The sequence below is a fragment of the Pomacea canaliculata genome, linkage group LG7, assembly GCF_003073045.1.
Source record: "Pomacea canaliculata isolate SZHN2017 linkage group LG7, ASM307304v1, whole genome shotgun sequence".
Lineage (NCBI taxonomy): Eukaryota > Metazoa > Mollusca > Gastropoda > Architaenioglossa > Ampullariidae > Pomacea > Pomacea canaliculata.
Genome location: NC_037596.1, coordinates 17,267,766 through 17,294,300, shown reverse-complemented (window position 1 = coordinate 17,294,300; position 26,535 = coordinate 17,267,766). Strand labels below are relative to the sequence as shown.

Below are 26,535 nucleotides of genomic sequence, written 5' to 3'. Positions count from 1 at the left end.
CTGTGTGAAACAAAACTGTTTACATTTGAATCCTGCATAAACAGTCATTTATTAGGTAATCTAAAGCATATTAGGTAGGTGTAATTAAATTTTTTAAAATTTCACACAGGGTTTCACAGGATATATCATGCGAGCACAAGTTACACCTCCAGGAATCACACTTTGATAACTGCATATAAAGTTGAGATGAAAGAACTTTTTTTTTTGTCAAAAAAAAAAAAAATAAATAAAAAAAAAATCAGATTGATGCATTTAATAATATTATTATCGGTATTCTAAGAACGTACAGAGCCGCTCGAAAAAAAAAAAATCACTACGGAGCACCGAGTAGTCGCGAAGCAAATTTTCACCGGTGTTAAAAAATTTATATCTGTTAAACTACAAAAAAGAGAAATATATGTGATGCGCTTTTTCAAGGAGCATTTTAAAAACACATTTGCGCGGTATTAATTTTTATAGGTTTTGATTTCTCGTATTAAAGATTTCTCGTAAAGCTCACATCAAAGATAGTAACTGTATGGGGCTTAGATTTCAGAAACCGGTCGGAAATTCAAGAACATTTTTTGTGCATGATATATACAAGCATAAAGTACCAAAGAAGATCATATTTTATTAGAATATACATTAGAATTTAAATGTTACTTACTGTTTTCTTCTCAATTTTTGTTGTTTGAGTACAAATCCACGTCAAATCGAGTGACCTTCATCTAATGTCAATATGATGCTCAAGTAAACAAACTATAAATGGCGCTTTCCACAGATGACGTCACGATCTAGCCGCGCAAGGGCTTCTGGGAATGCAAAGCGGATATTTTTTTGTTGTTTGAGTACAAATCCAGGACAAATCGAGTGACTTTTCAACTAATGTGAATATGGCGCACAAGAAAACAAAGTATACAGTGGTTTAAAACACGATGAAACACATGATTGGTTGAATTTCTTAGCACTTAAAGGGAAGTAATCGTTGAGGGAACAGATCCCAAAGGTTCCAGTGTTTTCTCCCTTATGTATTCGTTTATTTACGCACAGGGTTTACCCTACACTGGCTACCGCAGTGTTTTGTCCTTGGTCGGCTGAAATGTCCAACCTTAGTATAGCCGATATCCACTGTGTATACACAAGTGTGTGAACAGCTGAGGTAATTTCAAACGATTCATCAAGTGTTTCAATCTACTCACTGGGGCCTAAGCCTCGAGGAATACCAGAAAAGACCATATCGTGCCCAAACGATTACACTAATATTAACATTGAACACACCCGGATGTTGATCTATAATACTTATTTATTTAGTTTACATTTCTGTTTAAACACAACAATACACTCATGTACACTCCTGCCCACTACACATACAATATCATCGATGACATTAAAGCTGAACTATTATTTCGCGATTCGGGAAACTCCGATAAAGTAGATCGACATTGAGGAACATTTTTATAACAGAGTACACAGCTCTTAGTTCCGCCATCTTGCCATTCCTCATCGTGACCACAGCAAGAGAAATAACTCAGTTATTCCACTGTAAAAGCGCGAGAGAGATTTACAGGTGAGTACTGATTTCCTTCTGTCGTTGATGTGATAAAAACTTTAATACAGCGATAACATCGCCATCGTGGCCTGAGGAGGAGGACACAGGCTTTTAGTGTGTTTGCAATACTTAGCAGTACTGAGTGTACTTTGTGTATATTGGGTATATCACAATGCTGAAGTCAACTATGAAGTACATGTAGTCAGTAGTTGTCTCCACAAGCTGTGGAAACAGTGCTAAGACCGCTGGCATCTGATCTGAGAGGCGCTTGGGTTCGATACCCGTGTGGCGCAGCAAACTTTCCCTTGTCAACCAGCTGCTGGGAATAGCGACATGGCCTTAAACAGGGTTGGGGGAGGCAGGACAGTGAGAGAGGAATTTCTCATCATATTTTATACATTGTAGCTTGTAAATGTTGTTATGTCAAACATCTAGAGTACTCGTTTTAAGCTCAAGCTTATGAATGTGTTTCTTTACTTAGTTACTTTGTAGACACGAATGTGTTGTGTCCACATGATTTGTCTGATAATCCTCACTCTCAGCTATTATCAGCATCTAGGAAAAGGTAGTTTAATACTTTTATTTTTTATAGATGCTAAATCAGGGGTGTCAAACACGCGGTCCGCGGACCACATCCGGCACGCCATGAAATTTTACCTGGCCCACGAAAGAATTTTAGTTAATCACTGTCAATGGCCCCTTCGACGGTGACAGTTAGAAGGCAAAGAACAGAAAAGTTCCCGTCTAGCACAGCAAGCGATGGGATGAGTTTAGTGAAGTTTGTGCAGACCACCAACAGTGCACTGGTCAAGTTACCACCGCTCCTGTTGATGACCTGAAGGGAGGGTGAAGGCGGGGCCCATAAATCTGACCTTTGACACGGGACACGCTGGCCTGAACACGGGCCGCGGGTCGAAGACTTTTAGTACCTGTTAACTTCCCTGAATCGGTCCGAGATCAAAGGGTGACTAGGGTCAACCCACGTGTATGATGAGGCAGCTCAGCAAAAGACTAATAGAAACTCATCACTGTCTGACTCTGCGGGTTGGCGAGCGGAAGTCGTCTCGATGAGACGTTAAGTTGTGAGAAGCAAACTTGTGGAGATCAAGTTGGTGGGCAGGCTCGTTCTTAGCCCCCGCGGGGCCCGAGACAAAAGGCATGTGCGGGGCCCTCACGCCACGATCACACGGTTTTAGTTGGGATCTAAAGTCACTTTTTTCCTCAGGGATATCTCGTCTTTTATCATTGACAGCACGCTGCATACACATTACAACATAAGCCTACGATTAATTTATTTGTAACGTTCGTCAATAGGTTACAACAAAGGGAACCCTATAGTCTGCAGTCGTAGTTGAGGTTGAGTTGATGGGTTTGCATCCGCCATTAAGTAACACACAACACACACACCGACACACGTACATGCGAAGGACATTCAGATTTAGTAACCAAATAACATAGCAACACGTAAACATACGGCATAATATAACATGCAAGTGTTCAACACTAAAAAATATTTACAAGTGAACTTTCCTGGCCTTCATTGAAGCAAAATCATCAATCAGTTCACTGAAATCTAATTCCCGAGAAACACTGTTCTCGATGGAGAGTATGGCCACAGGCCATGTTCCTCAGCCGATCTTGGCACATCGTTGACCGCATGTAAGTTTTAATTAATTTCAGCTTCGAGAAACTTCGTTCTCCGGAAGCTACTGTCACAGGTATTGTGAGGGCAATTCTTAAGGCAATCCATACATTCGGAAAATCGAATGATTGTCCTTTAATGGAGAGGAAAGTCAACATCTTACGAAGGTCTCCATGCACAGAATCTGGAAAAACATACTTCAATACGTCCATTTCCTCGGCAAGCATGTATCCATCGACATCTCGGCTTTCTCCATGTGTTAACACATCTTCCAAATTCTTCCCACATGACTTCAGCACCGACTTTGGCAGCTCCTTGAAGTTGTAGATAAATCCAAAAATTTGATTATGATTCCTTAATTGTTCCAATCTTCTTTGAAGAGACGCAGTTGCTGTATCCACTATTATGTTGAAGCAGTTGATGCGGAAATCCTCCTGGGCATTTCTTCCTCCTACATCTTCTCCTTTGTATTGTTCGTAATCATTCTCCTTCTCTTTCTAATTCGTGTAGCTTTAAAAACTGGTTCTGTATCCAAATCCTCTGCAATTTCTCTTGCATTAATCAGAGAGCTTGAAAATCCATTTTGACGATAATCTGTCAGCCATGTGCAAATGCCCTCCAAGCCATTTAGTGCATCTGAAAAATCCGCAGTCAGACCTTGAAGTTCTTTACTGTTTATTCGAAACAACAAGTCATACCAGAAGCACAAGGAAACAAGGAATTTGAAATTCTTCAGTTCGTTAGCCAGTGATTCAGTTTCACTCCGAGTTTTTGGATCGTTCGTTTCCTCCGACAGTTTGACCAATGCATCATAAAAGTTTCCAGCCTGATACCTCACAGCTTTCACGCTGTCTACACGACACTCCCATCGTGTTTAACATAAAGGTTTGGGAGTCAGGTCTGTCACAAACTGAAGCAAGATTCCCCACCTTTTCCCAGATCCAGAGAAGAGAAGGTACAATCGTTGCAGGATGCCGAAAAATGTCATACCTTCTGGGTAACATTTGGCCATATCACCAAGCAGGAGGTTGTAACTGTGACATGCACAGGGGGAAAATAAGGCGCGTGGATTTATTTCCCTAAGACGCGCTTGGACTCCAGACTTTTCTCCTTTCATTTTGGCGCCGTTGTCGTAACCTTGGCCACGTATATCAGCAAAATCTAGCCCCAGTTTTTCTAGCTCTTCTAGAAGGACATTAGTCAGATCCTCTCCCATACTTTCAGGAACAACCATGAACTCAATGAAATGTTCATAGACTCCTGGAGGAACGTCATCGACGGAACTGTCTGAAACGTACCGTATTGTTAACGACATTTGCTATGTGATACGGCTGACTACACTTCCATATGCCTAGTTACCATATCAATCAAAAGCCCGGGGCCCCTTGAAGAGCGGGGCCATAGGCAGATGCCTCGTCCGCCTGCCCCTAAGCACGGCCCTGTTGGTGGGAGTATAGCTTCTCCAAGGACAGGGGATTATATATATATGCCTACCAACTAGAATTATATGTGCAAACTGTGCATGATACGTGGGAACTGAATTAAACACGTGGACTGTGGATGATAAGTGCCGACTGTGGAATACTGACTGTCCAGTTCCTGCGTCGTCAAGAGGGAATGACTGCCGCCAGAGAGATATAAGTATCCGAGTATAAACAGCAAGCCACGGTGTTGAAATAATTGCTGCTTGTGTATTGATGATGTGTGTCTTTTTTGCCAAATTATATCTTCTTTTACATACATGTACTGATGCAATAACATCACATGTCATAGCAAATAGTACTGAGCAGGCCAGAGCACGCGATTGCTAAATCAGCCCGGCCATTCAATGAGGGAGAGTTTGTGAAGAGTTGCATGATGAAAGTGTGTGAAGTCTTGTTTCCAAACAAAAGGCAAAGGTTTGCAAATGTAAGCCTCAGCAGAAACACGGTTGCTAATAGGATTTGTGAGATGGCCACTGATGTGAAAACACAGCTGATCGAAAAAAGCAAAAACTTCGTTGCCTACATTTACACTCTTGCAGTCGATGAAAGCACTGACACGACGGACACCGCACAGCTCGCCATCTTCATCCGTGGAGTCGACTCCAGTCTGAGTATCACAGAAGAAATATTAGACATAAATCCATTCATGGGACAAAGACAGGAAAGGACATTTTTGACAACGTGTGTCAAAGTATGACTGACATGAACCTGCCCTGGGACAAACTTGTTGCACTTACAACAGATGGAGCGCCGGCGATGTGCGGCCACAGAGTGGACTAGTTGCACGGATGCGGTCACATATCCAAGAAAATTGTAGTGGGGAGTAGAAAGCATATCACTGCATAATACACCAAGAATCGTTGTGTGCTAAAGTCCTCAACATGGAGCTTATTTGTGTGAGCAACTTTTCTCTGTGATGAAGATCAACAAAACATCACACAGGAGTTGTCTTACTGATGTACACTTGCAGTCCATCCTTAGAATCTCCACAACACAGAATCTTACTCCAAATATAAACGAACTTGTTGCCAAGAAAAAATGTCAAAACGTCCACTTCTGACAAAGTAAATTAAGAAAAAAACCTGCTAAGCCTTGGTTTGTTATTACAGTGGAACCTCGGTTAACGAACTTAATCCGTTCTGGAAAGCTGTTCGTTATCCGAAATGTTCGTTATCCGAAACAATTTTTCCCATAAGAAATAAAGGAAACAGATTTAATTGGTTCCCAGCCCCTTTTGACTCGCTAATATTTGAAAGTTACAGGCTATATAGGTATTTGTTTAATAAGAACAGTTATGATACAAAATAAATGAAGTTAAATAAACATAAAAACATTAACGAAAGCATTTAAACATCAGAAAACTCGCCGTTTTGACGGCGTGGTTGGAAGCAGGTGTGGGAAGGAAGGGGTGGAATTACTGCCTGAATTCCCCCTCCATGAGCATACGTGACATTGTAAAATCGGGGGAGACTTCCCTTTTCTGTCGCTTTGAGGTTGAAGGAAAAAACTTGTCCAGTGTCTGTTCCTTCTGTCTCTCTTGTAAAACTCTTCGGTAATACGACATCACATTATCATCGAACATGTTTAGGTTCCTATTGCCTATCGCACTGTTAAGGAAAGACTTTTCTACAAACATTTGCAATTCCCTCCACTTCGCACACATTTCTTTAATCATTGAACTTGGGAATTCCTCCTTCCCTTCTTCCTCCCCCTCCGAAGACATATTCTCAGCTAAATTCTTTTCTTGCTCAGCCTGAAGGTGCTGCAACTCTTCAGTAGTGAGTTCGTTATCGTGCTCCTCCACAAGCTCTTCAACATCGTCATTATCCACTTCCAACCCCATGCTTTGGCCCAGGGAAACAATGTCATCAACAATGTCTTGTTGGAATCCTTCAAAATCTCGCTCTGGCACACAGTCAGGCCAGAGTTTCCTCCATCCTGAATTCATCGTACGGTAGGTCACTTGGTTCCAAGCGCTATCAATAAGATGAACACAATTCAAAACGTGGAAATGAAGTCCTTGAGAGTTAAGTTGGTATCATTCCTTACATCGAAGCACTTTTTGAATAAGGCTTTCGTGTACAGTTTTTTGAAGTTTGAAATGACCTGTTGATCCATAGAATGCAGCAAAGGGGTTGTGTTTGGTGGCAGATAGCGCACATGAACAAAATCGAACTCGCCTTCTAAATACTCGTTGAGATTTGGAGGATGTGCTGGAGCATTATCCAGCAGGAGAAGGCATTTGAGGGGTAAGTTGTTCTTCTGTAGGTATTCTTTCACAGTCGGGGCAAAAACTTTGGTCACCCACTCAACAAAAAATTGGCGGGTCACCCAGGCCTTAGAATTAGACCTCCACATAACAGGCAATTTCTGTTTTATTACATTGTTCTTCTTAAATACTCTTGGATTGTCTGAATGGTAGACTAACAGCGGCTTCAGCTTCAAATCCCCACTGGCGTTACTGCACAATAGAAGAGTTACCCTATCTTTCATAGGCTTGTGCCCTGGCAGTGCTTTCTCCTCCTTCGTAATGTACGTTTTATTCGGCAGCTTCTTCCAAAACAGTCCTGTCTCATCCGCGTTAAAAACCTGTTGCGGTATGTAACCTCCTTCTATGATTTGTCTGAATTCTTGTACGAACTTCTCGGCCCCTGCCTTGTCAGAACTCGCTGCCTCCCCGTGCCTTGTGACGCAGTGGATGCCTGTTCTGTGCCTAAATTTCTCAAACGAGCCTCGACTGGCTTTGAAAACAAAATTCATCGCAGCACTTGTCCCTGGGGTTTTCTTCTGCAAATCTTCGTAGGTTGTCAGCTATCCGAGGTTCCACTGTACTTTAATTTTGTTTTAATGTATGATTTTGTTTACACAAAATTAATAACAAACGTTTAGTTTTCTACTGTTCAATAAAAAGTTATCGGACTTAATTGATAACCTTCGGCCAGCCACCTTGTGTACGATGTGACATTTGCCCCCTGGGTAATTGAGTTTGACACCCCTATGCTAAATAAACACATAATAAAGTGAGAAATAGGAAGAAATTAAAAGAGAAGAGGAACCGAGGAAACAAACAATTATCGTTTAGCATTGTGGCTAGTCTTACAAAATGGCTACTGAGGTTAGTTAGGGAATGGGCTATGTTCTAATAATTAACAAAACGAGATAACTACAATAGAGCTTACAGAAACAGTTTTGTCAGTTTACTGACTCTATGGCACTGATAACATGCTACTGATACTATGCCACTGACACTGTATTACTCCATGACCCCAGACACATGACAGTTTGCTCGTTTCTCACCACGTGGTGTAGACGCTGGTCCTGTACAGGGGAGACCACTGTCAACAATGTCTGCTCATCCGTCGTCTGGTCAGGTGAGCCACTCTCCCTCCCTGCACGCTTAGAGTACTTCAACTAGTTTTATCATCATAATTTTGTAGTATGCTGGTCGTTTAAGCTAGTATAATGCTGGTGTAGATATTTAATGTCATCCTGTACATTATCATCTCAGTGATGTACCCGGTGTTCAGTCTCACCATGTTCTCCTCTCACTGTAATAACTGTCACAGGGTAAGCGACCTAAAGGAGGAGGTGGTAGCCAGAGTTCTAGAGCCGGTGGTGGGGTCAAAGTTTACCTACACGCTGTGACTGATGAACAGGCGGCACTACTTACAGATACAGGTAGGTTGTATTTTTAATATGCTTTACTTTTTTCAAAAACTGACAATAGATGAAAGCAGAATAAAAAGTAGACAGGAGAAAAGTAGAGAGATAGTATTCACATGTAAACATCAGAATCAGTAAAGCCATGAAAATGGTGGACAATAGAAAAGAAATGATCAATTATTATGGTGATTTTGATAATTATAAAGAGCAGCTTCATGATTACGAGTAAATTACTAATGATCTGTGTTGGATGTCAATGCTAAAAATAAACAATAGCATTAGCGCAATCAGTCGTTACACCTCCTCGTAGTGATAAATAAACAGTTTAAAAAAATTATCTTTTATAATTTAGACAATTGTGTATGCGCATTGAAAAACCCTTATAAAAAAAGTATTTCTTTTTAAAGTAAACACACGTCCTCTGGAAGAGGTAAAGAAAAACACAGGCGCTGACATAGAGTTTGACCCCAACCCCTCACCTGTACCAGGTATGAAGATTCTTATCATCCGCGGTCTTCCTTCTCAGATCGAGGCTGCAGTCAGGCTCATCAGCCAGAAGAGTGGTTTAAAGGTTTGTTTGTTGACAATCAAATAAATCTAAGAACAGTGTGCAACACATTATAACGTAGGAGATAAAAAAGCACCTTACTGAATGACAGAAAATACAAAGGGCCATCTTCAGTACTAAATAGCAGTAGCTAATACAAGTAAAGTCTCAGCAAAAAACACAAATGATTTAAAAATAATAAGCAGTTATTATTTAATTGACAAGACTGGTCTTCACACAGGACCCATTACCAGACCAGGCCCAGACATTCTGGCTACAGTGGGTGGAGGCCGCGTTCCTCATCTCGACTCTCGCGCCTACTTCCTGCCTCCTGTCTACGTAACCGCGTGCCGAATGACTAGACAGGCAGCTGACTCCTGGTCAGGAGGATTTCTCGTCCTACAGTCAGCACTGGTCAGCGGGTCCATCGCTGGTCAGTCTAACCATTCTACGTGCCAACGAGTTCATCTTCTGCTGCTCATCCGTCATTCCACAGCCTCCTCCGTCCTTCAAGACAGTGATGTCAAAGATGATGCTGCCATGCAGCGGATGTTTGTTTGTCTTCAAAAATGTTTGAAGAGAAACGAGATGTGATGGTTGGACTGACTCAGCTTCAGTTCGGACAGTACCTGGGTGAACCTTGTTACGGCTGACGCCGCTACCAACCTACCCCGACCACTCCAAACCTTTCTCCTTCTCTACCACACAACTGGAAACAGGGAGACTTTGATGTGCTTCTCATTCACCGACAGTACGGACTGACAGTCTGTGAGGTGAAGGCAGTGGGTGACAATATCAAAGATTTAAACATGTCACAGCAGGATATAGTCAACAACATTAGACAGAAACTGAGTAACGCCGTGTCACAGCTGGACAAGGCGGAGGCCATGTTGTCTCACCTGGTGTCCGACATCGCTCCCGGTCTGCCCGTCGCTAAGGTCATCGCCTTCCCCAACCTCACGGCTCGTCAACTTCAACAGGCCATCTCCGGTGACAACCTCCTCATTCAGGTTTCAGTACCTTTCCGTTATCCTACCTGTCTTCTATAATATACCTTACAAAGTACCTAAATGTGTTTTTTTTAATTAATAGAAGACAAACCGATAATGTGGACAGAGCATGTGAATGAGAATGAAATGTTGTGATAGTGTATCTCTATGTATAAAAAAAGAAGAAGAAAATTGTTTGGGGGAAGGGGTGTGTATCAATACCAGTAGCAGCGTCCACACGTGTGTATAAGTGGCGGTTGTTATCAAATCGAATTCCCAATGTAGTGTTACTTGGCAAATAAACGAATTCTTCTTTAATTTTTCTTCTTTGGTGCACATTATTGTCTTCACGCCATCTCAGGACGATTTGTTTCAATAAAGTCATTGAATGTAGACAACAGTTCTATCTATTTTAACAACAATATTATCCTGTTGGAGCCATTCTAAGCTACTGATTCGTATTTAAATTGTAATTAATACTTTAATGTTGAGGGTTGGTTAATTTTCGTTAAGTTTACTTTCATCTTCTATCTCTATATTTAACTCTTGTCGCATGACATGATGTGGATCCTCTACAGGACCTGTGTCGGTGTCTGGGGGGTGGATCGCCTTGGGGTACCTCGATTAAAATGTATTTTAACACAATTTCTAACTTTTATTTTAACAAGACAACTTCAAATACCTCACTAATTACTACATAATTAATGGTAAGTACAACTTGCTTCTAATAAAAATGGTATCTGTTCTATTTTTTTTTCTTTTTTGTATTTTTGCGTTGAAGTGGCCCGCGACACGGCTGTCCGAAATGGATATGGCCCGCAGGCCGAAAAAGGTTGGGCATCACTGCCTTACAGGTATCTGCCATGACCTCTGACCCACTGTTAGGATCTGTAGGTCTTGCAGTGGGGCATGTTCTGATGTCGGTATACGCTTTACAGAGAGAGTACATGGGCATCATCTTCTGTTTGTAGTTTACACTGAGGACATGTCTCGTGGGCCCACATCATGTCTGTATTGTTAGCTAATGTGTTGTCATATCAGATATTCCTCATCTAAAGCAGGTACAAGGTACTTTTCAGTTGGTAGAGGTTAATGTATCGTTCAGGTTGGAGAGAGATTTTATACGATGCCCACATTTCTAGACATGAACTGTTTCTTACATCGCCAAGCCAGTTCTGGGCAAAACAGTCTTCTAGTCTTTGCAGGAGTGTAGGTGAATATATTAACACTTCCTACACATTGCTGTAACCATACAAGTCCATAAACATTTACACACAGAACTTCTTTCACGAGGTGTGCCTAACTGTTCTTTCCCAAATTCTGCAAATGTACAGTTGAAGTCAATATTTGATAAATCTTACTTTGGATACAGTACAATTCGCAAACTGATTGTTGAAATGCACTGAGCTGACTGACAAGCAGGATATTAAGTTGTAATATTCAGGGTATCATTGTGTACATATGAAGAGTGTATTCTGCTTGCCTGACTGTCGCGACACCCGTCTAGCTCCCACATTCAGGACCACTGTCCAGTCGGGGGCAACGAAAACATACGTCATCATTAAGGTGATCAGACGTCCCGCTTTTGACCTCGTGTTTGTCCTGCTTTCTGGCTTTCTGGCAAGTCCATCAAATGTCCCGGTTGTCCGTAAAAATCTGAATACCGTACGCTGACACGCCCCCTCCCCCACTTTCTTCGGCGTTCTTTGACGGTGACGACACCATCATCGGCACGTGTCCCTCTTTCGCTCCCGAAACGTCTGGTCACCTTAGCCATCATTATACGTGGGCGGCCGCGAGTCACTTACGGCCATGGGAGATAACTGTGTAACAGTCACACCCCCTTTCTTGTCCAGCTATAAGCCGGGTATCGCTCAAGGCGTCCACTGCCCCTCTTGAGTAAGATCTTTTAGTACTAGCACTGGCCTTTTGTCCATCGGACGGTCCAGTACCGCCAAAGGCGGACTACTGTGTCCCCGACGTCACGTCACCTTGACCCCTAACCCGTCCCCACGGTTACCCATTCCACCTGATGACAGCGCGGTGACTAGCGCGTCCGCTCCACTGGTGGAGGCAACAGAAGTGTGGTAATAACACTAGAGACCTATTCCTAGTTATCATATGACACCGGGACTTGTTTACACAACGGTACACGGACGTTTCGGCGAGGGGCACTTCATTTCGGCATTTCACGCGAGACCTTTAGCCGAAGTCAAGTGTGGGACGCCCCTTAGCTCACACATTTCTCTCGCCATTGTATCAATGTATCAGTGAACTCTCTCTCACTATCCCTCCTCATGTGAACCGTTAGCTCACACATTTCTCTCGCCATTGTATCAATGTTTTTTCTCAAAGCTGTTGCGCATAATCTGTGACAATCAAAGTGAACTGTCTGTGAAGTCTGTGTGTAAAATTTGTTTGAAATAAAGAATTATTGTGTAATCTAGTAGTTACTTTCATTCTTTGAGAAGTAAGTAAGCTCTCTCTCTCTCTCTGACATAATGCGGCGAAACGTCCGCACACGTACACAACAGCTAGTGTCAACATCAACTAACCTACACACCGAGTCTTGTTTACTAAACCTTAGGGTTAGAGGCTGGAGTTCATAAGGTCACACTGTTCAACAGTCTGAATTAAATGTCTTGATGGGTCTAATCAAGTCAAATGTTATCTTGACGAAAGACTGACAAGCTTCGTGTGTGTAACTTTGTGTGTGTGTGTGATTCTGTGTGTAAGACCTTTTGACCTTTGATCATTTATTGACACCACCATAGGGTTCATATCAAGGGGCAGGTCATTAATATTCAAATAATACACTAGGTCGGTAAACATTGAAGACATTAAAATATGTAGTCTGTGGTTCACACGTGGTTATAAATACAATATCTAAATACCATCGTCATGAGCTTACATAGTAAGTACTAAAGTGTTGTCTGTGGAGCACACAAATAACGAGCAGCCACACAACAAACGTGTGTAGGTGAACATACCCACAGAAACATCACACATTATATAACATTAAACTATTGTTGTTCATCCAGGGCCGCCGAGAGCCAGCCCGGGCCCCGGGACAGACGACCTCTCCGGGCCCCTTGTACTTGTAATCGTAAATTATTTTCCCAGTATCTAATGTATGTTTACAATTCGGATCTCAATATCTACACTTCATTCAGTGTCACGACCGGTAGTCGGACATTGCGCATTCTTTACGAAGAACGACAAGAGATCACTTCAGATTGAGACGTTCTGTTATTTATTATACACCAAAAAGAAAAAATACTAAAAAAAAAAAACATAAATTGTAATACAAGAATTTCCAGCAGGTCAAATTAAACCATACAGCACAAGTTCACTGTTATCCGTTCTAAATCAGAAAGTATACATCCTAGGTTGGTTCAACACCGACACTACGGCAGCGCGCAGGCTGCTACAACAGTTCTCATACACATGTCCGTTTCAATCCACACCTAACGATATGTCTCTCCGAGCACCTTTCTAGCCACCAGCAATGTCCGTGTGCTCATAAATGTTCATCAAACACCTACAAACAGTCTGTGTAAACCGTCTTATTCTCCCTCTAACGTTGACGGTGGAGATAAACAATGGGGGGTACGACCTTCCCCCTCTCTCTCTCTCTGGAGGTAAACTCAAAAGGCAAAAGTCTTACTTTGCGTTGTCGGCACCAGCGGACAATCAAATCGTCAGTGTCCTCAACACTCCATTGCACGACTTTTTAAAGACGACAGCGACGGCCCTCCACGCGGTCGGTGTGTCGTCGTCGTTGTCAAGTACGAGAGTGGAGCCCACTTGCTCAACACTCCCCAGCTGTGATGAGATGCTGCCCGCCTATAGTCGTCGGCTCGGGTTGTTCTTCTTTGTCCACCGCTCCCAGTAGCAGATTCGGCGAGGAACCTTCAGCAGCAGTTCTACTGAAGTTGCGATCCCCAAAACACAGCAACAGCAACGGCTCCGTAGCAAACACGGTACAGCAAGTCCGTCATCAATACACTCCACTCACAATTAACACAATTAACAGCCGCCGCTGTATCAATCAGCTTCTCGATCGCTGGATGGCTCTCTCCCCCCCTCAACTCGCTGCTTGATACTTCCTCTTGTTACTCGTTTCTCCCTCCCCCCCGACCGACGCTACGGTCCGCCTTAAATCTTCACCCCCAGTCCCCTAGACCAGGTGTCGCATTCTTTCAGCCGCACGTGAGGTCCGAAACTCACGTGGGGTTCACGACCTCTATATCCGTCAACTAATTACGCCGTTGACTGTCCATCGCAGAGGGGCACACACACACAGGGCTGGCTACGCCACCCCGCTCCCCCCTCCATTTCCTTCCACCAAACTCAGGCGCAATTGCCACAAAAAAAAAAACAAAGGAGGCACGGACTGATCCGTGACATTCAGTAACGAAATATAGACTGCAAACAGTAGGACAAGTGCACTAGGATCTACATCACTACTTGAACATAAAGTTGTTTACATGCGAGTGGTTAGTAAATGAGGACAAATGATGTTAAAGGATCAGACTTGTAGCACTTGAGGGGTATGTGCATGAGTGCGTGGTGCGCATGGCACTGGCATCGATATAAATCCACACATTTTGTCAAACTCAACTAAATTTGACAGGAAGATTATCAGGCAAACGGACATCACCTGGACAAAATGAAGTACCCATGCTAGTTATGAATGCAAGAAAGTGAATGAAATTGTACCCGTTACATTTTACTCTACCGTGGGTAAGTAGACCTCTTCGTTGCAAAGGCGTAAACTTTGAAAAAGATTGCTTATAAGGCCTGCAAGATCTCGCACACTGTTCTATTTAGTAAAAAAAATAGTAAAATACAGTCAAATCTCTCTCTACTATGCCATCCCGCTACTATGCCACTCTCGGTATTGTGCCACTTTTGCTCGATCCCGACTATAAATTCAATGTAAAAAAAAATTTACTATGCCACCCCAGACTCTCGCTACTATGCCACTTTTGTGTGATTGTTAAAAGGCACAAGTTGTGAAATTCCGCGCAGTGCTCCATTATTATACTGTATGGTAGTGTGGGACATCGCAGTTAGTGGGGATGGAACATAGCACGCACACAGGGAGGGTGGAGGCTGGCGATGTGGGGGGGGGTGGTCGCTGGCCGGGTGACAGCCACGTGACAGAGGGAAGGTGTGATGGGGTCGACTAGCGACAGGATGCAGGTGTGCGGATGTGGTTGGGAGGGGCGGAGGATGAAAAGGTGAGGGGGAGAATGAGAGGAGACAGCTAGCGCCAGCCGACGATTCTTGAGAGCTTTGGACTGACAAGTAACTTGAGCAAATAAAGCCGTTTTTACGAACCCTCGCTACTATGCCACTTTTGCTCGGTCCCGGTAGGTGGCATAGTAGCGAGATTTGACTGTAGTGTCATACAATAATCACCTTTTAAAAACTGCCTAGGGCTAAGACGTATCTCTCTCGTAATCTCGTTAGTACCTCTTCTAATTGTCTTCTGTCTATCCCAACACTGTGGTATCACAAAGCGCTTTTGTACTAAGCTCACTGACGTGCAAGGAAATGTTCTCTATGTAAGTGATTTATACTTCTACATGGAAAGAGGAAGAACCAAAGAAGTAAATGCCTAAACAAGTCTTCATCGAGTGTCGTTAATAACCTCATTTAAAAAAGTGTTTGCTGCGACGAACAGCAGAGCACATCAGTTATCATTTTTATCAACTTACATAACAAACACGCAGAACCTATCGAAAGTCCCTTCCTATATTATTCCTTTAGCAAAACCGCACGCGCGCGCGCACACACACACATTTTGAATTTATCCAACTTTTTACGAAGCATAAACTCGGTCAACTTCAACCGCCATCAGTCATTAGCCGTTAAAATACGTGCTCAGTTTTAGAAGACAAAGCAACTGTTTTAAAGACTAGTTAGCTAGTAAGTGTTAATACTTTTAATATTTAAGGAGATTAGAAGGTTTTGTAAAAATGACAGAAAAATAGAAATGTTTAGCATATTTTAGCTGAATCGTAATAGTTCATAGAACAAAGTTATACAGTACTAATATTGTCATTTTACCTGCTGACTAAAAACTTGTAACCAACATGTCAAATGGCTACGTAGAGGGGGCTGTCGTACCAGAAATAACAGAGAGATTGAATCCGCACTATGAAGTTTTTTATTCAGTTTGCTCAGCGTCTGGCCTAACTGCTCTCTCTCAAATTCACAAAAGCTGCCATCCCACTGTCAGTCCTACTATTTCTTCCCTACCTCGAACATTTTAGCCCTTCTTCGCAGACATTTTACTTTGAACATTGCTACATTGTTGAACATCATTTCCTCCCTCGCACAAGGCATTCTACCTTTACATTGCTCCGTGCTGAACATTCTAGAATATAGATGCAATCTACAACCCAAAGACATTATACTTTGTACACTACTAGAGTGCTACAAACTTAATGAGCTTTTCTCACAAACTTCATTATTGTCAGTCAATTTGAGACGCTAGTCACTCTCATTGACACTGATGTTCCTGCCTTGTCAAATGCTATTTGCCAATAAACAGAAAATCATAGAAGCATAAATAAAAAACTAGTGTACTGACCATAATAACAAAGTGCCGCGTATCTCGGCTTTTCGAGTGTAGAAGACAGCGTGCGACAGGCAGGAGAGTGCGGTGTGAAATTAAGTGACTACATGTATCGCTATCTCTAAGGTCCAACTGTCCAAGCTTTCTTTGGTCCAATGACTCCGATCGAAAGGGATGGGAAAATTAAGTGTCAGGTCAAACACACGGCGACTTTACCGCTGACTCGTCTATCTCATAAAAATATCAGTCTACACCTCCAATTGCTCCAAACCCCGACCATTTAATTCCCAGTCCATTCCGTGGAGTCTTCCAGAAACTATCACACCCCCACCCCCTTTCCTTTTGTCGTGTTGTCAGCAACAATGCATTACGGCCCACGATGGCCGGCATGGGTGGAAGTTGCTGTCATCTTAGTCACTGGCCTCTAAACTAAAACATAATTTGCCTCTACCTTGATTGTGGGGTTCAAGACATGGAGAAATTTAATGAAAACGTGGACAAACTAACACTTATGTCATAACTCATAACACATCTGTAAACTTTTCTTTTCTTCCATTCTTCATCGTGAAACAAATATACGTTACACGAAGCTCCTTTAAAAACACATTCAAATATATGTGATAATTCGAAAAGCAAATGTCGCAGCCACCGCAAAACTCAATATACAGCACCATATATGACAGCTTCCTTGAAGACAACTAGCGCACAATCAGAAAGATTCCGAGGTGGCTTTGGGGGACGGATGGCGGTTAGATAGTATCTCCTTTTTACCGGGGGCTTTGTCGGCAAAGAGCAAAAGAACCACCGTGATCAATTTATAAACCTAATATTTGCGGGACAGCAGTTTTTCAAATGTTTTGCAATAATGTGTTCTATTTTGCTGGCTGCGATAGTATTACAGGATAATATAGTCTCATTGTATCAAGGATCTACTGTGTAGACTAATGTAGTTGTTTGTTTGGTGATGGAGATACGGTTAAGGAAAGTCTCAGTGTTGCTTAGTAACTACGAAAAAAAGCAGCCTTGATGTCTCTCGCTTACAGGCTGCAGCGCCAGGGGCGGGACCCCACCATGTCCGTTCACAGAGTGGCCACACATCAGTAACATACCTGCCTGATCTCCACTGTTAAGTCCGATTTGCTTGCAGGGCCCGCCCCCTCCTCCATTCCCCCCCCTCCCGTAGGGGCACCTGTAGCCAGCAATCTCATGGCACGAACGTTCTTCAGGGCGGTTCACACGCGATAAAATCTTCAGTGTCCAGCAGCCGTCGCCTCTTGGCTTGTCCAGCGAGAATATGATACCCGCTGACTACACTTCTCACGACAGGCCCCAGCACCCCGAAATTGTATTCTACAGACTTGAAACTCAACTTCTGCATGTGTAATGCTTGAGTGTTCTGTCCTTAGACCTTTCTTTAAAAGAAAAAGAAAAGGAGAAGAAGAAAAAAAAAATCCACTGACCAAGGCCGGGCCCCCTTGACAGCCGCGGGCCCGGGTACACCAGACCCCCTGTCCCACCCTATCGTCAGGCCTGTCTCTTTGTACACCGGCACCTGCAGCTTTTCGCCCAGCTCGGTCCTGAGTGTGTTACCGATGATCACTTCCTCCACAAGCCTGGGGATGAGCGCTGCCTCTTCTTTTCCACGGTAATAGGGGGATTCTGAGTAGACTAAGGCCAGTGGGGCGTACGTCGATCCTGTGTTCGCATAGCGTATCCGCTGTTTACGACCCGTGAAGCATGGGTCAGGGATGAGGTCGCCTCGGATGCACAACATGTCTGCCCCCGTGTTTCGCAGCGCAGTGGCCGGGGGGTTGTTCACTCGAACGGCCTTTCTGAAACTGGCCGTCTTCACACTTTGGGTGCACTCTGTACACAACGCTAGCTTCCCTTCATCGATGATGTTGATCGTCCGTATGACGGCTTCTTCTGTTGTCGGCGTTCCAGTAGCCTTCCACCGTGGACAGTCCTTCCTCATGTGACCCTCTTGGCCGCAATGATAGCATTGCAGTCTTCCCCGATTCTGACCAAGGGCCCGAGTGGGCACTGCCGCCTCCCTCGGACCTTCAGTCCACATCTGTTGCTGGGTTACGACATGGTACTTGGCTAAATGCTGGGATGTGGCGTGCTGCTCAGTTGAGTGCCTTGCCTCGGTAAATTGCTGTGCTAGCGTTGCCGCTTCTTCAACATTCTCAGGAGTGCGCTCGCGGACGAACGTGGCCATCTCTACAGACAGGCTATCGAGCAATTGCTCTAGGAGGAAGAGGTCCTGCAAGCCTTCGAATGTGGACGGTTTACCTGCTAGGTTCAGCCACCTTGTCAGGTATGTTCTTGTCCAAGCTACACACTTCTGGAACATCTCCGTGCTCTCTCTCCTGGCTGATCGGAACTTCCTCCTCTAGGTATCTGCTGTGAGCTGGAAGCTGACGAGTAGTGCGCTCTTCAGCCTGTCATAATCGCTGGCGTCTGCGTCGCTGAGGCTCACATACACCTCCCTCCCTCTTCCTTTCAGTAAATTGCCAAGCCTCGCCGCCCATGTGTCCTTACTCCAATTTTGCATTCTGGTACTCCTCTCGAAGTAACGTAAGTATGCCTCTAAATCTTCTTCATCCTCGAAGAAAGGCATCTTAAATTTGATCCCCTCGAACTCAGCCACTGCCTTCTGTTGGCTCGCTCCCTCGCTTCTAAGTTTGGCCATCTCTAGCTCATAGTTTCGCTCATCTCTCCTCTCCTGCATATCTCTTTTCCTTTCCCTTCCTGCCTATCTCTTTCCCTTTCCCTCTCCTGCCTATCTCTTTCACACTCCTCCCTCACGAAATCTAGCAGATCCCTACCGCTCAGGCCTGCCTTCACGCCCACCTGAACATACCTTTCGGTAGCAGACCCAAAACCTCTCACTCCCGCATGTGAGGTAGCTGTAACACTCACCTGAGGGGGAAACGTCTCGCGCCCTCGGTCAAAGGTATCGACCGGCTGACCCTCGCCTTCCGAGTCGCTCTCCATCAGACCGGGCCCCCCTATACGCGCCCGAGTGCGCGCTGATATAGGTAATCCCGACCGCGACATACCGGAGCGATAAAACTCCGATTGTCAATGAATAAGCCCCTCCCCCGACTATCGTAACTAACGAGTAACAACTGTTAAATTAAACCCACAAGATTACGTCACGTGACGTTGGGAGTGTGTGAGTGGACAGTTAATTCCGCCCTGCCGCTCCCGGCTATATAAACACAGCTATACAAGCCCCCGACTAGCCCCAAACAGGGTCGGACACAGCTCGCACCCTCCCAACCTATTGACGAAACAATACAATGCAGCTACAGGACAAGACAGCACTGAGGAGCGAGGATTAGGGTAGTGGGTGACTACGCCGCATCTCCACCAGTTGTCCCGTGTAGAGACGAATCCAGCCGCTCCCAGCGCCGAACAAACCAACACGCACACGAAACGACGCTACAAATATATATTTAATGAAAACAAAATAAAAAACGAACGCCCCAAAAAAACAAAAAACACAAATGCCTCCCAACCGGACGCCAACCGATCCCACCCACAACTCCAGACAGTTCCGTTCCCACAACAGAACCGCGGTGACAACCAAGTCCAGGCTTCCGCAACGATAACAGCCACAACCGTTCCTTCGACGGTAATCACCACACTAGACCACGTTTCTTCAACGATAGGCTCCGCACAGTCCGAAGAAAAAAAAACGTCACCAAACAAAATTACGTCAAACTTTATTAACGCAACAGCCCCCCGCCCTTCCCCCAGGACCAAGACTCAGGCTGAGGCAGCATGCGACACGCGACAGTAAGTACTAAAGTGTTGTCTGTGGAGCACACAAATAACGAGCAGCCACACAACAAACGTGTGTAGTGAACATACTCACAGAAACATCACACATTATATAACATTAAACTATTGTTGTTCATCTTGTTTGACACAACATGGCGCAGTTTATAGACTATACACAAAGCGTGAAATCAGCCTAATGGTTACCTTAGAGGTATCTGCCATGACCTCCGACCCACTGTTAGGGTCTGTAGGTCTCGCAGTGCTGGGACGTGTTCTGATGTTGGTATAAGCTTTACAGAAAGAGTACACGTGCTTCATCCTCTGTTTCTACTTTACACAGAGGACATGTCACGTGGGCCCACATCATGTCTGTATCGTTAGCTTATGTGTTGTTATATCAGATATTCATCTAAAGCAGGTATAAGCTACTTTAAAACATTTCATTTGGTAGAGGTTAATGTATCGTTCAGGTTGGAGAGAGATTTTATACGATGCCCACATTTCTAGACATGAACTGTTTCTTACATCGCAATGCCAGTTCCGGGCAAAACAGTCTTCTAGTCTTTGCCGGATTTTTCATCGGGGTACACAGTCGTTCCCTGGCCACAACGGTGTTGCAGTACAGTTAGTTTATATAAAACACACGCCTTCTCCGGTGGATTTGTTGGTGATAGTAGGACACCTGTCCATGGGAATGGGATGACCAAACCAGCTGACATGTCACTCATTGTCACTGTCAGACTCCTTCAGCCAAGTCTCGGTGTAAACAAATATATTAATAGCAGTTAAAGCTTATCCATTCAGTGTGAGGTATTTGGTAAGCTAATATGTACTTAGCCACTCCCTACATTTCAAATGATTCATCAAGTGTTTCAATCTACTCACTGGGGCCTAAGCCTACAAGAAACCAGCGAAGACCACACCCTGTCCCAACGGTCACACTCGTAGGAACATCGAACACACCCTGATGTTGATCTATAATATTTATTCATTTAGTTTACATTTCTGTTTAAATATAACAATACACTTCTCTACACTCCTGCCCACTACACATACAATATGATGACATTAAAGCTGAACTATTATTTCGCGATTCGGGAAACTCCGATAAAGTAGATCGACATTGAGAAACACATTTATAACAGAGTACACAGCTCTTAGTTCCGCCATCTTGCCATTCCTCGTCGTGACAACAGCAAGAGAAATAACTCAGTTATTCCACTGCAAAAGCGCGAGAGAGATTTACAGGTGAGTATTGATTTCCTTCTGTCGTTGATGTGATAAACACTTCAATACAGCGATAACATCGCCATCGTGGCCTGAGGAGGAAGACACAGGCTGTGAGTGTGTTTGCAATACTTAGCAGTACTGAGTGCACTGAGTGTATATTGGGTATATCACAATGCTGAAGTCAACTATGAAGTACATGTAGTCAGTAGTTGTCTCCACAAGCTGTGGAAACAGTGCTAAGACCGCCGGCATCTGATCTGAGGGGCGCTTGGGTTCGATACCCGTGTGGCGCAGCAAACTTTCCCTTGTGAACCAGCTGCTGGGAATAGCGACATGGCCTTATACAGAACTGGGGAAGGCAGGACAGTGAGAGAGGAATTTCTCATCATGTTTTATACATTGTAGTTAGTTAATGTTGTTATGTCAAACAGCTAGAGTACTCGTTTAAAGCTCAAGCTTATTAATGTGTTTATTTACTTAGTTGCTTTGTAGACGCGAATGTGTTGTGTCCACATGATTTGTCTGATAATCCTCACTCTCAGCTATTATCATCATCTAGGAAAAGGTAGTTTAATACTTTTATTTTTTATATATGCTAAATCAGGGGTGTCAAACAATCGGCCCGCGGGCCACATCCAGCCCGCCATGAAATTTTACCTGGCCCGCGAAAGAATTTTAGTTAATCATTGTTAATGGCCCGTCAACGGTGACAGTTAGAAGGCAAAGAACAGAAAAGTTCCCGTCTAGCACAGCAAGCGATGGGATGAGTTTAGTGAAGTTTGTGCAGACCATCAACAGTGCACACTGGTCAAGTTACCACCGCTCCTGTTGATGACCTGAAGGGAGGGTGGAGGCGGGGCCCATAAATCTGACCTTTGACACGGGACACGCTGGCCTGAACACGGGCCGCGGGTCGAAGATTTTTAGTACCTGTTAACTTCCCTGACTCGGTCCGAGATCAAAGGGTGACTAGGGGAAACATACGTGTATGATGAGGCAGCTCAGCAAAAGACTAATAGAAACTCATCACTGTCTGACTCTGCGGGTTGGCGAGCGGAAGTCGTCTCGATGAGACTTTAAGTTGTGAGAAGCAAACTTGTGGAGATCAAGTTGGTGGGAGAATAGCTTCTCCAAGGACAGGGGATTATATATATACCTACCAACTAGAATTATATGTGCAAACTGTGCGTGATACGTGTGAACTGAATTAAACACGTGGACTGTGGATGATAAGTGCCAACTGTGGAATACTGACTGTCAAGAGTTAATGACTGCCGCCAGAGATATAAGTATCCGAGTAAAAACAGCAAGCCACGGTGTTGAAATAATTGCTGCTTGTGTATTGATGATGTGTGTCTTTTTTGCCTAATTATATCTTCTTTTACATACATATACTGATGCACTAACATCACATGTCATAGCAAATAGTACTGAGCAGAGCAGAGCACGCGATCGCTATATCAGCCCGGCCATTCAATGAGGGAGAGTTTGTGAAGAGTTGCATGATGAAAGTGTGTGAAGTCTTGTGTCCAAACAAAAGGCAAATGTTTGCAAATGTAAGCCTCAGCAGAAACACGGTTGCTAATAGGATTTGTGAGATGGCCACTGATGTGAAAACACAGCTGAGCGAAAAAACCAAAGACTTCGTTGCCTACATTTACTCTCTTGCAGTCGATGAAAGCACTGACACGACGGACACCGCACAACTCGCCATCTTCATCCGTGGAGTAGACTACAGTCTGAATATCACAGAAGAAATATTAGACATAAAATCCATTCATGGGACAACGACAGGAAAGGACATTTTTGACAACGTATGTCAAAGTATCACTGACATGAACCTTGGGACAAACTTGTTGCACTTACAACAGATGGAGCGCCGGCGATGTGCGGCCCACAGAGCGAACTAGTTGCAAGAATGCGGTCACATATCCAAGAAAATTGTAGTGGGGAGTAGAAAGCATATCACTGCATAATACACCAAGAATCGTTGTGTGCTAAAGTCCTCAACATGGAGCTTATTTGTGTGAGCAACTTTTCTCTGTGATGAAGATCAACAAAACATAACACAGGAGTCGTCTTACTGATGTACACTTGCAGTCCATCCTGAGAATCTCCACAACACAGAAACTTACTTCAAACATAAACGAACTTGTTGCCAAGAAAAAATGTCAAAACGTCCACTTCTGACAAAGTAAATTAAGAAGAAAAACTGCTAAGCCTTGGTTTGTTATTACAGTGGAACCTCGGTTAACGAACTTAATACGTTCTAGAAAGCTGTTCGTTATCCGAAATGTTCGTTATCCGAAACAATTTTTCCCATAAGAAATAAAGGAAACATATTTAATTGGTTCCAAGCCCCCGTTGACTCGCTAATATTTGAAAGTTACAGGTTATATAGGTATTTGTTTAATAAGAACAGTTATGATACAAAATAAATTAAGTTAAATAAACATAAAAACATTAACAAAACCATTTAAACATCAGAAAACTTGCCGTTTTGACGGCGTGGGTGGAAGCAGGTGTGGGGAAGAAGGGGTGGAATTACTGCCTGAATTCCCCCTCCATGAGCACACGTGACATTGTAAAATCGGGGGTGACTTCCCTTTTCTGTAGCTTTGAGGTTGAAGGAAAAAACTTGTCCAGTGTCTGTTCCTTCTGCCTCTCTTGTAAAACTCTTGGGTAATACGACATCACATTATCATTGAACATGTTTAGGTTCCTATTGCCTATCGCACTGTTAGGGAAAGACTTTTCTACAAACATTTGCAATTCCCTCCACTTAGCAAACATTTCTTTAATCATTGAACTTGGGAATTCCTCCTTCCCTTCTTCCTCCCTCTCCGAAGATATATTCTCAGCTAAATTCTTTTCTTGCTCAGCCTGAAGGTGCTGCAACTCTTCAGTAGTGAGTTCGTTATCGTGCTCCTCCACAAGCTCTTCAACATCGTCATTATCCACTTCCAACCCTATGCTTTGGCCCAGGGAAACAATGTCATCAACAATGTCTTGTTCGAATCCTTCAAAATCTCGCTCTGGCACACAGTCAGGCCAGAGTTTCCTCCATCCTGAATTCATCGTACGGTAGGTCACTTGGTTCCAAGCGCTATCAATAAGATGAACACAATTCAAAACGTGGAAATGATTCTCCCAGAAGTCCTTGAGAGTTAAGTTGGTATCATTCCTTACATCGAAGCACTTTTTGAATAAGGCTTTCTTGTACAGTTTTTTGAAGTTTGAAATGACCTGTTGATCCATAGGCTGCAGCAAAGGGGTTGTGTTTGGTGGCAGATAGCGCACATGAACAAAATCGAACTCGCCTTCTAAATACTCGTTGAGATTTGGAGGGTGTGCTGGAGCATTATCCAGCAGAAGGCATTTGAGGGACAGGTGTTCTTCTGTAGGTATTCTTTCACAGTCGGGGCAAAAACTGTGGTCACCCACTCAACAAAAAATTGGCGGGTCACCCAGGCCTTAGAATTAGACCTCCACATAACAGGCAATTTCTGTTTTATTACATTGTTCTTCTTAAATACTCTTGGATTGTCTGAATGGTAGACTAACAGCGGCTTCAGCTTCAAATCCCCACTGGCGTTACTGCACAATAGAAGAGTTAGCCTATCTTTCATAGACTTGTGCCCTGGCAGTGCTTTCTCCTCCTTCGTAATGTACGTTTTATTCGGCAGCTTCTTCCAAAACAGTCCTGTCTCATCCGCGTTAAAAACCTGTTGCGGTATGTAACCTCCTTCTTCTATGATTTGTCTGAATTCTTGTACGAACTTCTCGGCCCCTGCCTTGTCAGAACTCGCTGCCTCCCCGTGCCTTGTGACGCAGTGGATGCCTGTTCTGTGCCTAAATTTCTCAAACCAGCCTCGACTGGCTTTGAAAACAAAATTCCTCGCAGCACTTGTCCCTGGGGTTTTCTTCTGCAAATCTTCGTAGGTTGTCAGCGCCTTCTCACAAATGAACGACTCACTGATGCTAACACCTTCTAACTGCTTCTCGTTTATATACACAAGCAACAACTTTTCTACTTCTTCCTTTATTTTAGGCCTTTGCTTTGTTAAAGTACTCACTCCTTTCGAAACATTAGCTTCTTTAAGCTGCTCCTTTAGCTTTAAAATCGTCGAGATTGTCGACCTTGACATTCTGTATTTGGCGGCAATATCCGACAGACGCATTCCTCCTTCATACTTTGAAATCATTTCCTTTTTCAATTCAATTGTTGGCCGCTTCCTTGTCATTACCTCACTACTATTGCTCTTAATCTTCTTTGGAGCCATGATTGAGGATTATCTTATTAAAATAAAGCACAACAATCACTAAATAAGAAGGATGCGCACAGGTAAGGAACCTGATCGTAACTGTGTCTCGAGCGCGAATGATTACATGCTGGTTGGTCACGTGTGGTTCACGTGGCTGTTCGTTATCCGAAATTTTGTTCGCTATCGGAGATAAATTTTTAACGAAATTTTTGTTCGTTATCCGAAATTTTGTTCCCTATCCGAGACAAATTTTTAGCGAAATTTTTGTTCTTAACCGAAAAAATTCGCTATCCGAGGCGTTCGCTAACCGAGGTTCCACTCTACTTTAATTTCGTTTTAATGTATGATTTTGTTTACACAAAATTAATAACAAACGTCTAGTTTTCTACTGTTCAATAAAAAGTTATCGGACTTAATTGATAACCTTCTGCCCGCAACCTTGTGTACGATGTGAGATTTGCCCCCTGGGTAATTGAGTTTGACACCCCTGTGCTAAATAAACACATAATAAAGTGAGAAATCGGAAGAAATTAAAAGAGAAGAGGAACCGAGGAAACAAACAATTATCGTTTAGCATTGTGGCCTGTCTTACAGAATGGGTACTGAGGTTAGTTCGGGTATGGGCTATGTTCCCATAAATAACAAAACGAGATAACAACACCTACTTGACAATAGAGCTTGAAGAAACAGTTTTGTCAGTTTACTGACACTATGGCACTGATAACATGCTACTGACACTATATTACTCTATGACCCCAGACACATGACAGTTTTCTCGTGTCTCACCACATGGTGCAGACGCTGGT

At 43.6% G+C, this 26,535-nt stretch overlaps 5 protein-coding genes across 5 annotated transcripts in view; 2 read left to right on the top strand and 3 right to left on the bottom strand.

Annotated features, from left to right (window-relative positions):
• The window catches only part of LOC112567888, a 77,051-nt gene that overhangs the window by 39,314 nt on the left and 11,202 nt on the right, over window positions 1-26,535 (top strand). The gene's annotated exons all lie outside the window — the stretch shown is intronic.
• On the top strand, window positions 1,404-9,232 carry LOC112567892. Its single transcript, XM_025244767.1, has 5 exons — window positions 1,404-1,546; window positions 7,925-8,025; window positions 8,221-8,332; window positions 8,725-8,888; window positions 9,106-9,232. Exons 2-5 carry the CDS (start codon window positions 7,999-8,001, stop codon window positions 9,205-9,207), a joined length of 405 nt encoding a protein of 134 aa, XP_025100552.1. The 5' UTR covers window positions 1,404-1,546; window positions 7,925-7,998; the 3' UTR covers window positions 9,208-9,232.
• On the bottom strand, window positions 6,653-7,414 carry LOC112567477 (tigger transposable element-derived protein 1-like). The gene has a single exon (XM_025244170.1). The coding sequence runs from the start codon at window positions 7,412-7,414 to the stop codon at window positions 6,653-6,655; it is 762 nt and encodes a 253-aa protein (XP_025099955.1).
• On the bottom strand, window positions 11,836-19,518 carry LOC112567476. The gene is made up of 3 exons (XM_025244169.1): window positions 19,017-19,518; window positions 17,960-18,714; window positions 11,836-11,917 (listed from the first exon to the last, which is right to left on the bottom strand). Exons 2-3 carry the CDS (start codon window positions 18,661-18,663, stop codon window positions 11,836-11,838), a joined length of 786 nt encoding a protein of 261 aa, XP_025099954.1. The 5' UTR covers window positions 18,664-18,714; window positions 19,017-19,518.
• Window positions 21,594-25,645, bottom strand: LOC112567475 (tigger transposable element-derived protein 1-like). The gene is made up of 3 exons (XM_025244168.1): window positions 25,029-25,645; window positions 24,256-24,894; window positions 21,594-21,780 (listed from the first exon to the last, which is right to left on the bottom strand). Exons 1-3 carry the CDS (start codon window positions 25,643-25,645, stop codon window positions 21,594-21,596), a joined length of 1,443 nt encoding a protein of 480 aa, XP_025099953.1.